We start from the raw sequence: 16,512 nt of genomic DNA, 5'->3' as shown, positions 1-16,512 counted from the left end.
AGACCAATTAGTTTAACTAACCTCATCTTGGATTGAAAAAAATCCCCAGATGGAAGTAATTGTATGCATAAGCCCTTGTATTTTTAGAATGCTTTTCCAGAGAGCTCAAAGAGAGCTCAAAGCATAGCACTCTGTGGCATAGCCTTGTTTGTTCCTGGACAGTCTCCAGGTATTTGGTAAAAGGGCAGCTTCTATGATTATTGTCATTTTACATTTGGAGGATGGAGAAGCTGTGTGGGTTGAAAAGATCACGTGGCATTAGTGCCAGAATTGGGAGCAGGATACTCAGCTTCCCCTCCTGTCTCTGTCAGTGATTTCCAAACAGAGGCCCACGGATTAATGCAGTTACGGCTGCATAAGAAGCGCTTGTGGAATTAATTAAAAATGTAGATTCTTGGACTCCATTTCTCTAGAGATTCCAACTCAGTAGATCCGGGGTGGGACCCAGGCATCTCTATTCTCTACAGGCATTCCAGATCATTCTGATGCACAGCCAGCTCGGGAAACAAATACTATAGACCATTTGACAACCACACTACCCACCTCTTTCCTCCCAGAGATGTCTTTGACTGAAACATGCCTTTTTTCTAATGTTTTTCGTCCTGCCACCCACCCTCAAATTTCCCCCAGGCCTTCCAGCTCAGGCCAAGAAACATGCTGAGTCCGCCAAGAACACGCTGCTGACCTGGAAGGGAAGCACAGCCTCAAACAAGGAGAAAAAGGAAATCCTGGAAGCTCTGGTCATGCTGTACTACACCCTGGGGGTAGCCTGGCTCCTGCAGAACCAATATCCTTCCTTTCCTAGCTGGGTCTGAAGATTGGGGCCAGGGGCCACAGGTTCCAGAGGGGTTGTCTCACTCGGGAGCCAGGGAGATTGGCCCAGGCTTCCCTCTACAGGCCTCTCATCTCCATCTAGAAAGGTAGGAATGTTCTTCCTGTGTCTATTCATATGATATCTGAGCTGAGCCACGGGAGGGATCTCACTGGTGACACATCTCTTAACCAGTTGAAAACCTCAGCATCTGTCCTGCCCTTCATCGAGCACCAAAGAAGATCCGTGTTAGCAGTGAGGACCCAGGTGACAGCAGTGGGAGTGATGTTAAGAGGACGAATGGGTGGGAATTTGAAGCAATGTTTGTTGAATGAGGCTGCATCATCTCCTGGGGATCTTTTAAGAATTACTGCTATTTGGGTCCCACCCTAGAGATTTTGATTTAGTAAGGAGGGGGGGCAGGGTCATCTGTTTATTGAGATTTTTTTAAGTCCCCCAGGTGATTGTAATATGCAGCCAGAAACCTCTGATTTAATGGACTCTTAATCATTATTGTTTTTCTGAAATACTATTGAGAATACTACCCATGAAGCTAGAGGCCAAGCAAAATAGACAAAAGAATTCGTTCTCTCTCTCTCACCAGGAGGAAACTGTTACTCTGCAGGAAGCTTGTGATTTTGACAGGCTTTTGGTACCATCTCTGCTTGAAAACTGTTAAGGGCGTTTCACATTCATGAATGATCATACACTACAGTTGGAACACTACAGAGATTAGCACGGCCCCCGCACAAGGATGACACGCACATTTGTAAAGCATTGCGTATTAAAAAAATTAATCATGAGTCATCTTTGAGACCATGTGCCCCCAGTCTCTCCTCTTTACATATCCCCCTCTACTTTTTTGGTCTTCATACTCAGCTAGCAAAAACTGATCTCCGGCCTTCCACTGTCACACCTTTAGAAGGAGCTATTGAAAATGTGGGAAATAGAAGGATGTTTGGGACTTAAGGGGATTTTCTTTCCTGCTGTTTGCTTCTTGCCAAAAACCTGCTTTGCTTGAACTTTCTAAATGATCCAGAAAGTCCCTTTCAGCAGACTTAGTTCCTCTCTTTTACCATTCATAGGAACCAACTTGGGAAAACCGCATGGCTGTTGTCATGCAGTGGACGCCTCCACAGGAAATGTAGCCTAGGGTACAGTTTCTATTCACGCCTCCACATCTCACCACCCACCCCAGCCCTGGATTCAGGCTACTGACATGGGAAACCCAGGGCTCTGTTTGTTTCCGAAAGAATTCTTGACAACATACACATGGAAAATAAAGAACGTAGTAAAGTGCCTATTTTCAAATTCTGCTTCGTTTTCCCAAAGGGCCCTTTTATTTGCTTATCAAATGCTGTCCCTGGGCAATGGGGGAGTTTGTGTGCCTGGCCTTGTCCTTGACTGTTTCACTGGCAGAGAGGCTTATTTCAACCTGCAGAAGGCGGAGAGAAACATGAAGGAGCTGAAAGAATTATATAAGGGAGGTGTTCGCAAATTACAAGTCTCAGAGAAAGATCTGACAATTGCTTTGGGCAGGTAAGAAGATCTGGGCTATGGGAAGGTTAGGCTTTTGTGAATAAGGCCTGGAATTGATTGTTCCGTGTGCTCTCCATATAAGGGAAGAAAAATACTGAGGGCAAAAAAACCCCAGAGCCTCAAATGACAGTAAAAGAGGCTTGTGTTTCCCAAATGCACACCTCATGGTCTGACCTTTGTGTGTGGTACCCATTTAATCCTTAACCACCATTGAGGTGGCCGGTGCAGTCATGATCTCATTAGACAGAGGGCAGGGAAAACAAAATGAGATTAAACAAACCGTCCGTGGTGACAAGCTTTTAGTGTTGGATCCGTGGTCTGAACTCACGCACTCCTCACCCTTAGACTACCTCTCAGACTTAATCTCAAATTATGTCCTTTTCTGAATTGCCAACCCACTTTTGTCATTAAGTAGGATATCTTAAAAGACGAGGAAAGAACACTTCATGAAGACCGTTTATTGGAGACCCATTAAAGCTATGTGTAGCGCATGCATTTTTAAGGAAAGTTCTGTTCCATATGGAAACCAAGTACATGGGATTTGTTCAAGCCAGAACAAGACTCAGCTGTTTCACAGTTGAGTTAGATATCCTCCAAGAGAATCTTGATAGTTACATACAAAAGTGGGCCCATCAGATTATTAGAAGAAAAAATAAATAAAAGGTTTACTATTACCTAGATTTTTAAAACTATCTTTGCATCCTTGAAGGCAATCTGTTTCCAAAACTGTAAGCACTTGGCATGGTAGGGATGGTGACTGAATGGTAAGTGAAGTACATGAGTCATGTCTGCTCTAACCATGAGTCTAGAAATCAAATGGGAAATGGTGGGATGGTGTTGGAATGCCCAGAGCTAAATTAAACTATGGATATAAGTTCAGAGGGCCATAAATTAGAATCTAGTGAACGTCTGCTACTGTCACATGGGTCAGTGGCTAAGGTTTTTGTGCCTTATGTGAAAGATAGCCTTCCTCCTTTTTCAAAATAAATTCTAGTGCATATTTCATTCATTCATTTGTTGTGCAATATTTACTTAGTATATATATTGTATGTGCACTGTTCTAAGTGTTAGAACATTTACTAAGTATAGCTATATCCAAGACACTAGTCTAAATGCTTTACATAACTTACTTTACTCAATCCTCTACTATAAGCCTCTGAGGTAGGAAGATATTTTTATTTTCATTTCACAGATAAGAAAATTAAGACACAGAGTAACTCAAGGTGACAGAATTAATAAGTAGAGGAGCCAGCACTGTAGACGAGTCATCTGAACCCATAGCTCACCTTCTGTACCACATCAAGTTATATTTTATATTGAACAAATATCTAGTAAGCGCAAATCCCTTCTTTTGTTTTAAAGGTGGGAGCAATAAAGTATGATTATTTAGGCCAGACAACTTGGCTAATATCTCCCAACAAGCTCTTGATGAGAGGCATTTTCTTTTTAAAGATTTTATTCCTTTGACAAAGAAAGAGTGCAAAGCAGGAGGGCAGGAGAGGGAGAAGCAGGCTCCCCATTGAGCAGGGAGCCTGATGCAGTACAGAATGTAGACCTTGATGTGGGGCTTGATAAGGGACTCAATCCCAGGACCTTGAGATCATGACCTGAGTTGAAAGCAGACACTTAACCAACTGAGCCACCCAGGTGCCCCATGATGAGAGGCATTTTCATTCTGTAACTTATGATCAAAGGAAATAATGGTCTGATGATCAAATTTTTTTGGTAAAGAATTATCAGATAACAGGCCAGTACTCTTTTGATTATTAATCCTAACCTTCAGGGAAGGATAAGCCTTTCAGCTTAAAATAAATTATAATTTGCAGAATGCCTTATATAAAATAATTTTATACACACACTTTTTTTTTCAATTTGGGAATACAAAGATGGAAGCAAGGGGTGAGGGGAAGTAATGTTGATTGTGTATCTACCATATATTAAGTGATTTCATGTATAAATTTAATCTAATCTTCACAACAACCAATTTAGGTATTCTTAACCTTGTTTTATTTAGAAGGAAATACCAGCCACTGGATTTTGACTATAAAGCCAGTATCTGTGAAAACCAGCTTTAACTATCATGTTCTCCAGGTGTCTTTCTGTCCCTGGAGGGATAAACTGAATGAAATGTTATTTTATTCTCATTTTTAAAAACTGTATTTTGTTTTGGAAGATTTGAAAATACAGATATGAAGAAGAAAATAAAAGTTTTATTTCACCACCCAAACATAACTGCTATATGGGCATTATAGTTAGATATTAGTGATAGATGATAGATAGATAGATAGATAGATAGATAGATAGATAGATAGATAGAAAGAAAGAAAAAAGAAAAGAAAGGTAGGTCAGGGTCAATTTTAAGTATAGTCATACCACTTTTTTTTTTTAACTTAGCACACTTTTAATTTTTCCCCGTATTATTTAGCCCAAAAAGGAAGCATGATTTTTAAAGTCTGAAATATTATATGATGTGTTACAATTTATTTAACCACTGCCTTTTGGAGGGGATATTTACATTGTTTTCTCTGTCCTCTCTCATTTTTAACTGAGGAAGAATAAATTAAACTAAAACAAGACAAAGCAATAAATTTGCATTGGTCTGAAAGAGAGGGAGCCAGAAGTAATAAAATTTTATTTTGATTCTAGAAAGTCTGTGTTTATGGGTAAATCATCCCACCTTGTGAATTGCTGGAAGCCATTTTTTTTCCTTTTGCTTTTTTATAAAATTAGACTATAGCATGCAATATTAATGTAAGTGAATGGTAGTCAGTGGAATCTGGTAGGTAAAATGCAGGTTGATAGGAGCTTGTTCATACCAAGAATGGATTGTTAGCTAGCCACTCATGATGGGCCTATGAAGGCCAAAGTGTTTTGTTCTTAGGATCAGTTCCTTTTATGTCTGCACAAGTAAGGGGCCTGACTGCATCTTTATCCCTGTTTTTATAGAGCTTCCTTGGCCATCCACAGATTGAACCTCGCTCTGGCATACTTTGAAAAGGCAATTGACAATGTTATTGCTGCTAAGGGTGATAGGACATTGGATCTGGTTAGTCTATATGAGGAAATCGCTCAGATCGAGCAGCTGAGGAGGAACCATGATCAGGCCATCCAGTATTTGGAGCAGGTTGGTGAGTTGGAGGAAGCCCCAGCCTAGAGGCCTTGTTTGGCCCCAGGTCCTATTCCCAGGGCCAGGGCAGTTTGAGCTTCTCAGAAGAACAAGGTGGGGTGGGATGGATTTCCTGCCAGATCCAGACAAAAGCCCTTCCTCAACCTTAAACAACATGGGCAGAGAACACTGACTCATGGTAAATGTATCTGCTCTTTGACCTGATCTGAAACCAAATTCCCCCTCCTGGGCCTCCCTCATCTCTGTGGGTGTTAGGAAGAGGTCACCAAGTGAGTCTACTCCAGGGGAAAAAAACATAGGGACAACCAAACTTAAGTCTTTAGCGAACACAAAGGGCTTTCTTAAGTGAAAAAAATTGTGACATTTTGGTATAACACTGGTATTTGTCCTCTAGGCTAGTGTAGCTGGTCGTAACAACAAGTCAAAACTTAAACTGACAAGAGAGTGTTTCACTTAGAGGTAACTAATTAGACAAATGCCCAGGGGAAAACAAAACAAAACTGGAAGTCTATTATATTGAGTTGAGTCTATTATAATGAAAACCAGTGTAGGATATTTTTACCTATCATATACCTGAAATTTCCCTTGAAACTGCTTGTTAAATTCACCTTTTCTCTCCTTGAATGAGAACCTTGCTTGTGGCTTCAGGTATCTCCCAAAGCCAAAAGTAGATCAAAATATCTGATTTTCTATATCATAGAAAATGCACAATGCAATTCAACGGTATATGTGAAGATAGTCTGCTACTGTAGTAAAGGCATTGCAGGTAATCTCACAATCCAAAGTTATTAGTATTCATACAATGGAGAAATGTTAGGGAATGCTGCTCTGTAAGCAGGGAGTCTACTGCTTACAGAGAAAGCTGTCTGGTTTTTGTGTACAAGACTTTCTGTAAGCAGTGGTCCGATCAGAATAGATAAAACAATGTATAATCACTGTTTCCCAACAACAGAAATAATAGTTAACATTTATGGAATGTTTTTACTATGTGCCCTTGAGGATGTGTTCATTTAATCCATAAAATAACCCTATGCCGTGGAGGCATTATTATTATTTTATTTTATTTGAGAGTGAGGAAACTGAAGCATAAAGAACATAAAAGCTAATCCAGCTGAAATTGTGCAGCTAACACGTAGGAGAGCAGAGGTTTGAACTTAGAAAATTTGAGCTCCCAGAGCCTGTCTTAGCTCTGAACTATGTCTTAGCTCCATAGTGTTATCTTAATAATCTTTGGAGCTCCTTGAAATACCTCATGATGTTTGACCTGTGAACTCTGAAGCGTGGGTGGTTTTTTTTCTTGTTGGTGGGTGTGGACCAGATGTTTTGTCTCTTCTTTCTCCTTCCATTTTAGTACAAGTGATAATAATAATAAAATCTCCACTTCTCTCATGCTTACGACATTCCAGGTGGTATTCTAAACACATATGTTAATTCATTTAATCTTTACAGTAACTGTTTGCAACAGTAGTTTCTGAAATTTCCATTTTATATTTGAAGAAGTTAGTGATTGCCTTGTGTCATAAGTGGCTGAGCTGGATAGGAACCCAGGTGATATGGCTTTATGATCCATGCTCAGCTCCCCTGGACTTCCTTTGATGGCAGATCTTTGAGAGGCTGAGCTAAAGTTGTAACTGTAATTTTGCTATGAAACCAAAGAAAAATAATAATAGCTAATATTTATTGAGGACTTACCATGTGATGGTACTATGCCCAGTGCTTTGCATGTACCATTTCATTAAATCTTTTCCAAACCCTGATTGATGGAAGCTATATATATTCTACATGTGAAGGTGAAGTTACTTGCTCAAGACTCATAGCTAGGGAGTAGCTGGGACTCAAACTCATCTCTCTTTTAACTCCATGATTAGATATATACAGCTCTCAGCTAGCAATTTCATGAGAGCTCTTAGAAAATCCTCAGTGAAACACTATCATTTGGGTACTTATTTGATTATCATTTTCTCTATTCCAGGCCTATTCTATCTGTGTTTCTTTGTTCACTGAAGTCAGCCCCCAAACTGCAGAGGCAAGCGCGTTACTAGCCAAGGCTCATGCTATGTCTGGAGAGGCGCAACACAGGGGTAGGTGGAGGGGGTAGCTTGCAGTTATCATCATTTCCCATGGGAGGGAAGCACACTGGCAATGGTCTATCTATCAATATGGACAGATTATAGTCAGCTATTCATGACTGTGGTGGAAAAATTGGACTGGACACCATTTTGTACAAAATCATTTAAATATTAATTTAGGCACAATAATATCTCCGCAAAGTAGTTGAAACATCAAAACCAATAAAGTCATCTGATTTCTATTTCCTTTATTCCCGTAGAATCTCAGCAGAATTCACCTGCATAAAAAGTAGAGAGATCATACACACTATGAAGGTGACCTGTGATTGTATCGGTTGATGAGGATATCCAGTGATAAAAGACAAAACCATTGGCTCCTCCTCACTTCCTCCTCCATTCTCAATCTCTTTGACTATTTTCCTCTGGCTGACAAGAGAGAATGTTTGTAGCAGCTAGAATTTTCATGACCTATATTCAAATGTGAGGTACTGGGGGTTCTGGAGGAAAGCCAAGAAATGAATTCCCCATCAGCAGTAGTCCTTTCTCAAGCGAGGTCACCCTTTGGAAAGTGAGTAGCTTTGAGAGAGACACAAAAGAACTGGTGAGGAAGGACAGCGTGCCCTGTTCAGCTGGCTGGATCAGATTAATGGATGCTAATGGATTCAGTGGCCCATCAAGAGGAAGTGGGGATTTGTAAAGAATATGATTTAAACATTTTAAAATGTTGATTTTTTTCTGCTTATAAAAGGAATCCATTTAGGTGCCCATTATTTTCCAGTCATATATGAAAGAGAGGAAGAGGAAGAGAGAAAGAATTGTAGGGAAAGTATGGCATCCTATTGTTTTCTATTGTTGCATTTCCCCATGTCATTAAACAATTTTGTTCAGTTTTCAGAAGTTATTTTAATATTTTAATTATTGTTTTCTTGAGCATATTCATCAAAGATTTCCTGATTCTGTGTTTTCTAGCTAATCATCTTCTTTAAAAAAAATTTCTTGTGTATACTAACAGGATTTGTATTTGAGTTTTTAAAAATAGTCATCATGGTTAAAACACATTTAGTCTATTTGTGAATATGTAAAAGTTTTGTTCAAGTGAGAAAGTTTTATGCTTCTAGATTTGGGAGATTCTAAGGCCATCTTATTCTTTTCTTATATTCTAATTTTTAACTTTAAAGAAGATTTAGATCTTTACCTTCTATCATTCACTAAATTCCAAATGGATCACATTTTAACATCAAAACTGAAAATATAAACTATTCAGAAGGAAATATAGCACTGGAAACAAAACTCTTAACATTAAAAATTGGAGGAGGAACTTTCTGAGCATGAAGATACATAGAAAAAGAGGTTGATAGAGTTAATTATAAGAATATCTAAAACTTGTGTCTGTCACAAACTACCACAAATAAAATGAAACATAATCCAGGATGACCAGATAACTCGAATAGGCCCTTATTTATTAAAAAAGAAAAAGAATGTGTAGTTAACTTTTTGAGAAAAATATTGACATCCATATGATTTCAATGGGTAATTCTACTTCACACTTAAAGAATTAACACCCACCCTACATAATCTTTTCCAGAAAATTGAAGAGGAGGGAACATTTCCCAAATCATTTTATAAGCCTAGCATTACCCTGATACCAAAACTGGACAAAGACATTACAAGAAAAAAAAAAACAAAAACAACACACAACTCTAAAATAAGACCTTTCATGCACATAAAGGCAAAAAATCCTCAAGAAAATATATAGTAATGTATACAAAAGAATAGTGTACCAAGATCAAGGGGAGCTTTTTTATTGAGAATGTCAGGCTGGTTCAGTATTTAAGCCTGAATGAATGTACTCTACTGTATTAACAATCCAAGGATGAAAAGCACATAACCTTAACTGATGCAGAAGAAGCATGTGACAAAATCCAACATCCTTTAATAATGGAAGGGGAACTTCCTCAATCTAATAAAAGGCATGTGCAAAAACAGTATAGCTAACATCATACTTAATGGTGAAAGAGTGTGAGTTTTTGCCCTTAAGATCGGGAACAAGGTAAGGATGTTAATTCTCACTTCTTTTATTCAGCAATACTGGAAGTCCTAGCCAGTGCAATAGGCAAGAAAAAGACACAGAGCCTGATTGATTTTCTTTTCAGGTTATCTTGATGTCCCACATGGAGCTTGAATTCATGACCCCAAGATCAAGAGTCACATGCTCTACTGACTGAGCCACACAGGCTCCTACAGGACATTTTAGCTTAAAAGAAATAAAATACTGTATTTGCAACAATACAGCTGTCTCTGTTGAAAATTTTAAGGAACCTAAAAAACTCCTAGAACTAGTCACTGAGTTTAAGCTTTGCAAAATCACAGAATATAAGGTCGACATGCAAACTCCATCATATTTCTATATATTAGCAATGCACAACTGGAAACTGAAATTTATAGAAATACTGCTTTCCTCCACCTCCTCCCAAATGAAACACTTAGGTATAAATCTAACAAAATGTGTACAGTATCTGTGTGCTGAAAACTACAAAACCCCAATCACGGAAAGGAGAGGTGACTCAAATAAATGGAGACATAATATATTCATAGATTGGAAGACATACAGTAAAGTCACTTCTACAGAAATTGATATCTTGATTTAACACAAATTAACAAAGTCTCAGCAATTGTTAATGTAGACAAGCTGACTCTAAAACTTATATATAAATGCAAAGAAATTAGAACAGCTGAAACTATTTTGAAAAATAATACAATTAGAGCAATCATACTACCTGATTTAAGATTCATTATAAAGCAGCAGTAATCAAGAGAGTTTGCTACTGATGCAGGAACAGAGATCAGAGTCTGGAACACAATAGACCTGTATGAGTAAGGCCAATTAATTTTTGATAAAGATCCTAAGATAGTTCAATGTGGAAAGAACAGTCTTTTCAACAATGGAATTGGAATAGTTGGAACCATGTATTCACATGTCAAAAGGAAAAAGAAAAAAAACTCACTTTCATAAACATACACAAACATTAATTCAAAATGGATCATTGTCCTAAATGTAAGAGCTAAAATTTACATCTACTTTACAATAGAAAAATAAGACTGAGCATTACCTAAAGCAAATAGCCAATAATGACATGGAAAAGTTTCAATCATAGTAATAATGCAGAAATATAAAACAGCAAAGATCAAGTTTCTATCAAATTGTCATCATTTCAAAAAATGATATTTATGATCGACACAAACTCTCCGAAGTATAATTTGGCAGAATATTACACATCTTAAACTATACATACCTTTAAAGTCAAGTTTTCACCCATCCCGTGTCCAAATTTTTTAAATATGAAAATCTCTAGCACTTGCCAGATTGTGAGAAAACAGGTCTGCTCATTCATAGATGGTGGGAGTGATAGTATAAATTGATATGAAATTTTGAAAACAACTTGATACTACCTAGTAAAATCAAAAGGAAACAGGCATAAGGAGGTTCACTGTGGCACTATTTATAATTATAAAAAAATTAGAAAACAGCCTACATGTTTATTTTTTATTTTATTTTATTTTTTTAACCTACATGTTTATCAATTAGTGAAAGGAATATTTAGTATATTAGATGGAATTTGTAGTCTTTGAAAGGGTAAGACTTTATAAATAAAGTAGTTAAAAACAACAGTGTTAAAAACAACAGTATTAAAAAATAACAGTATTAAAAAAATAAAAAATAACAGTATTAAGGAGAAAATACCTTGCATTTTTAGGACATAATACTATTGTTTATAATTACACACATTTATATATATAAAAACATGAAAAATGAACTGCAGAGTAAGTAAAATTGCATCAAAATGTACATCACAATGTAAACAAAGGTAGAGACTTCCAGCCCTGCCTTTGTTAAGAGGTCTGTGCATCCTCTCAGCACACACACATGCACAAATTGAATAAAATGTCCAAAAACAACCATTTGAAGGCACTGGAAATAAGCAGACAACAAATTGAAAGCATCCCTCGGAGAACTGCTAGAGCTTTGGTAAAAGAGAGTCTTCTTGACCTTTTTGCCTGAGGCAGCTCCTACCCACCTCAGTCCATCTGAGAATAGCAGTTTTATCAGAAGGGGGCTAGCTGAGAGAACCAGCAACTTTGTGACAGAGGCATGGGACTCAATTCGGAGAGCAAGGGGCAAACCCCCCTCCCCCTGCCCCCCCCCCCCCCCCCCGATTCATCAGGTAAAGGTGGCCAAGTCAGAAGACATGAAAGGAAAGAAAACCTGCATATGTGGTAGCCTGAAGTTGCTGTCCTGGTTTGTATGAGTTTGGGGCCACTGAGAACTGTACAGGAAGAACCTGGAAATGAGAGAGCCAAGAGAAGGGCAGGTAAGCTCTCCCAACACCCCTAGCCCACTGGAAAACCACATACATGTACAGGGAAGATACGGAAAATCATAAGCAAAGGAGGCTTGAAATGCAGCAGAGCTTTGAATGCACGCCTCAGTCTACATACAGATCAATCAAGAGAAGATGGAAGACATACACTGTAAAGGTTTTGAGCACAGTCTCTTTCCAAGTCAGATAGTTGGGTCAACATTAGGTTCTGCAGGCACAGGGGAAAGAAACCCCACGAATCCAGACCAAAATTAAAAAAAAAAAAAAAAACAAAACCTTAAAACACAAGCAAAGACTTTAGGTCTCTAGCATGTAGGAGCTCAGAAGTTACCACTCTATCCTAACAACAAGTAAAAAAGCTGAACAAACTGGAAAATCAATTGCTCTTAGATCTGTCAGAGAAGTGAGATCACAGGGCAAACTGATGCCTCTGAAATTAGGGAGACAGGGAACCACAATTTGCCTGAGCAGATACCTATCTCTACAGGAACCGGTACCGGGGTAGGAATGCCTGACCTGTAGCCGATAAATTTCTAGAAGCTCAGTGTGGACAAAACTGGGAATTAAAAATTAAAAATTCCAAGTACCATGGTTGGGGGGGCGGGGGGGGTTCTACACTTTTGTCAGATTTACCTCCAGGAGCTTGGCCAGGTTCTCAAAGTGAATATTGGAGAAAAATGCCTCCTTGCTTCCTGAAGGGAGAGGAGAGAAGTAACCAATTAAAGTACGTCAGAGCTTTTTGCTAAACAAGGCCTATCCTCCAGAGAAACAATTTTACCAGAGCCCAAACTATTATTTTTTTGTTTTGTTTTGTTTTGTTTTGTTTTGTTTTGTTTTCAGAGCCTAACCAGCCTGGGGGAAGGAAATATCCAACTTCAGCCCACTCTAGCCATCCTGTGCCACCTAAGGGAGAAGGGGACAGAGAAAGAGAAGCACTCATGAAGTTCATGGTTTGTTTTCAGAGCCTAACCAGCCTGGGGGAAGGAAATATCCAACTTCAGCCCACTCTAGCCATCCTGTGCCACCTAAGGGAGAAGGGGACAGAGAAAGAGAAGCACTCATGAAGTTCATGGTTCAGTGGCACAGGCTCACTGAAAGACTGCTAATCATGGAACTACAGGATGCTTTCTCCACCCAAATTCCACATCTTACCACCAATTACTAGAGGCCTATTTAGAACAGTTAGTTTTACCCAGTACATCATGTCCACCTATCAAGAACAATTAAAAGGCATAGTAAAAGGCAAAGATAAAACAAAAACCCCAAAACAAAACAAAACTAAAAAACTACACAGTTTAAAGAGTCACAACGAGCATCAGAACCAGACTCAGATATATGAATCATCAGACTGGGAATTTAAAACAACTATGTGATGTCCAAGGGCAAGAGATAGACATCCCAGCTCAAGATGAGCAAGAGCGACTTCACTCTTCCACTACTTTTTTTTTTTTTTTTTAATTCTATTTGAGTCTTCAATAGATTGAATGATGCCCACTCACACCGGTGAGGGCAGATCATCTTTACTCCATCTACTGATTTAGATGCTAACTTCTCTTGGAGACACCCTCACAGATGCACTCCAGAAATAATGTTTTATCAGCTGTTTGGGCATCCCTTTGCATGGTCAAGTTGACACAAACATGACAAGTCCACTCCTCGTCAGCTTGATCTTACATGCATCTCCTCAAACCTACTTAATCTCCAAATAAAGACATAATTATGCCTAATATGGTATAACTACCATGAGTACAACTGAAAATGTACTAATCCCTTTCCCAGAAGAGATAAAGTCCTTCAATGATGTTTACTCTTCTGATATTCCATAACTTGAAAACTATGATGTAAAATTAACAATAAATATTGATATAACATCAGTACATCTTCTGTTCCATGAAAAGGGAATAAAAGAAGAAAAATAAGATATTTGCTTAATATGTGCATATGTGCACACAAGCATATTCATAGCACAATGAGGAAATACGCATGACAGTTACAGTTCTCATTTGTGTAACTCATCTCGTGGTTGTAACTGGTATAGCTATCTTTTCCTAGTACCATTCTGTATTCCCTTTGCCTTCAACAAGCACGTCACCTGGTCCTGGTTCTTTACCTACTGGGTTGACTGAAACCTTCATTCCTGAGGGTTCTGGGCCATTACTAACCCTGCCTGGATTGGGATGTTATAGTGTTCCAGTGACCTTAATCACAGAGCATAGTAATACTATGAGATGCTGTCTAAGAACTACTGGATGGAATCTCCTATTCCAGAAAGGTGCTTTCCTCCACTGAGGAGTAGTGGTTCAGTTTCCCTTAGTATTCAGGCTGAGTCACCCTAGGTAGCATAGGAACTCCTTTCCTTGATTTGGGGCATGAGGAGCCCAAAGAGGCCAGATGGCAGTCTTCACTTTCAGATATTACTTCTATTTCCACCCCTTGATTTCTAGACCTGGGAATCCTGGCTATTGGAGAAATAGCACCATATGTTGGATGCTGATCTAGAGTACATACAGCCTTCTGGAGAACTCAAGCCTTGCAAAGTATTGCCCGCCAGCTGGCACTTTAACTATCTTCAAAAGACCATTCCACCATTCAATCAAGCCAGCTGCTTCAGTATGGTAGGGAACATGGTAAGACCAGTGAATTCCACCAGTGTGGGCCTGTTCCTGCACTTCTTTTGCTATGAAGTGAGTTCCTTGAGCCAAAGCAATGGTGTGTGGAATACCATAATGGTGGATGAGGCATTCTGTAAGTTTATGGATGGTAGTTTTGTCAGAAGCATTGCATGAAGGGAAGGCAGATTTATCCAGAGTAGAAATCTATTCCACTTAAGGACAAAATGCTGCTCTTGGGCAGCCCCGGTGGCTCAGCGGTTTAGCGCCGCCTTCAGCCCAAGGCCTGATCCTGGAGACCCCGGATCAAGTCCCACATCGGGCTCCCTGAATGGAGCCTGCTTCTCCCTCTGCCTGTGTTTCTGCCTCTCTCTCTCTCTGTCTCTCATGAATAAATAAATAAAATCCTTAAAAAAATAAATAAAAATAAAAACAAAATGCTGCTCTTCCCATAAAGTAAATAGTTCAATGTAATCAGCTTGCTACCAGGTAGCTGGCTAATCACCCCAGGTAATGGTACCATGTCAGGGGCTCAGTGTTGCTATCGGCTGCTGGCTGACTGGGTACTCAGCCGTGGCTTTGGCAAGTAAAAGTCCTGTTGTGCTCACTCCTGGCATCAAAATCTGTATCAGTCAGGGTTTTCCAGAGAGTTAATAACCAACAGAAGTGAGGGGGCACTGGTATAAGTCTCAGAGTTCAAAGACCCAAGAACCAAGAACTTCAATATTTGAGGGGAGAAGATGGATTTCCAGCTCAAGAAGAGAGAAATTCCATACTTCTTTTCCTTTTTTTTTTTTTGTTTTGTTTTTGTTTTTGTTTTTGGTGAACTTGGTGAAGACATATCTTCTTTACTCAGTATACTGATTCAATTGTTCATTTCTTCCAGAAACACCTTTGCAGACACACCCAGAAATTGTTTTATCACCTATCTGGGCATCCCTTAGCTCAGTCTAGTTGACCCTTAAAATTAACCATCACAAATGCTTTCTGTAGGCCAGGTTATGTGGGAAATGTCTGTACCTTCCACTGAATTTTTCTGAGTGATTGCTTTAAAAAATAAAGTCTATTTTAAAGAAACCAAACACCTGAGCAAAGACATTAACATTCAAACACCATAGAGGAGACAGATTCTGTAGTTTAAGTCTAGGCAATGCACTAAAACAAAACAAAAACCCACAAAAATATATCAGAATCTATAATTGCTACTATATAATATCTAAAATGTACAGTTTTCTTTTTTAAATGTACAGTTTTCAACAAAAGAGAAACATACAAATAAAATACTCAGAGTAGTTAATAGATATTGCCTCTAAGTGGGCTAGATGTTGGATTCAGCAGACTTCAAAGCAGCTATCATAAATATGTTCAAAGAATTAAAGGAAACTGACCAAAGAGTTAAAAGAAAATACAATTAAAATTGCCTAGCAAATAGGAAGTCTCCATAGAGAAAATAAACTATTTAAGAAAAAAAACAACCAAATGGAATTTGTAGAGTTGTAATATACAGTAACTGAATGAAAATTCATCAAGTGGTCTCAACATCAGATTTGAGATGACAGAGGAGAGAATGAGATAGCTCAAAGGTAGGGCACTAGAAATGATCCAGACCAAAGAACAAAAGAGAAAGGTATTGAAGGAAAATGAACAAAGCGTAAGAGATCTGTGGGACAACAGCTGGTGTACCAACATACCTGCAACAGGAGCTCCAGAAGGGTAGAAGGCAGAATGAAGCAGCAAATTATCTGAAGAAATAATGGCCCCAAACTTCCCATGTTTATTATCTACAGATCCAAAACTCTCAATGCCAAATAAGATAAGCACAAGGAGAACCACAACTAGGCACAAATTACTGAATGACAAAAAGAGAATCTTGAAAGCAGCAATGGAAAAACAATTATGTAGAGGGGAACAATATGATTAATGGCTGGTTTTTTATCAGAACAATGGAGGCTAGAAGTAGTGGAAAAACATATTCAAA

General features: G+C 38.7%; 2 protein-coding genes, 1 long non-coding RNA gene and 1 other non-coding gene across 11 annotated transcripts in view; 3 read left to right on the top strand and 1 right to left on the bottom strand.

The window, feature by feature from the left end:
• The window catches only part of RAD1 (RAD1 checkpoint DNA exonuclease), a 61,148-nt gene that overhangs the window by 394 nt on the left and 44,242 nt on the right, over positions 1–16,512 (bottom strand). The window contains exon 8 of one of the 3 annotated variants that reach the window (XR_013378659.1): positions 7,621–7,824. The exons of the other annotated variants lie outside the window; for them this stretch is intronic. The gene's annotated coding sequence lies outside the window, so the exon portion shown is untranslated. Of the gene's footprint in view, positions 1–7,620; positions 7,825–16,512 lie in introns of those variants that run through there. 3 annotated transcript variants of the gene reach the window in all.
• TTC23L (tetratricopeptide repeat domain 23 like) overlaps positions 1–16,512 on the top strand; it is a 59,385-nt gene that overhangs the window by 22,170 nt on the left and 20,703 nt on the right. For all 6 annotated transcript variants that reach the window (XR_013378656.1, XM_077896276.1, XM_077896279.1 and 3 more), the window contains 4 exons: positions 631–787; positions 2,225–2,350; positions 5,297–5,474; positions 7,450–7,558. Coding sequence is in view for 5 of the 6 variants with exons in the window: in XM_077896276.1 (XP_077752402.1) it covers positions 631–787; positions 2,225–2,350; positions 5,297–5,474; positions 7,450–7,558 (570 nt within the window). In the remaining variant the exon portion in view is untranslated. The remainder of the gene's footprint in view (positions 1–630; positions 788–2,224; positions 2,351–5,296; positions 5,475–7,449; positions 7,559–16,512) is intronic.
• LOC144313016 (uncharacterized) lies at positions 928–2,114 on the top strand. Its single transcript, XR_013378681.1, has 2 exons — positions 928–1,078; positions 1,416–2,114. It is a non-coding gene; the product is annotated as an uncharacterized LOC144313016 (long non-coding RNA).
• Positions 1,496–1,600, top strand: LOC144313176 (U6 spliceosomal RNA). Its single transcript, XR_013378901.1, has one exon. It is a non-coding gene; the product is annotated as a U6 spliceosomal RNA (small nuclear RNA).

Source organism: Canis aureus, chromosome 4 (genome assembly GCF_053574225.1).
Source record: "Canis aureus isolate CA01 chromosome 4, VMU_Caureus_v.1.0, whole genome shotgun sequence".
Lineage (NCBI taxonomy): Eukaryota > Metazoa > Chordata > Mammalia > Carnivora > Canidae > Canis > Canis aureus.
This window is presented reverse-complemented; position numbering and strand designations above follow the sequence as displayed.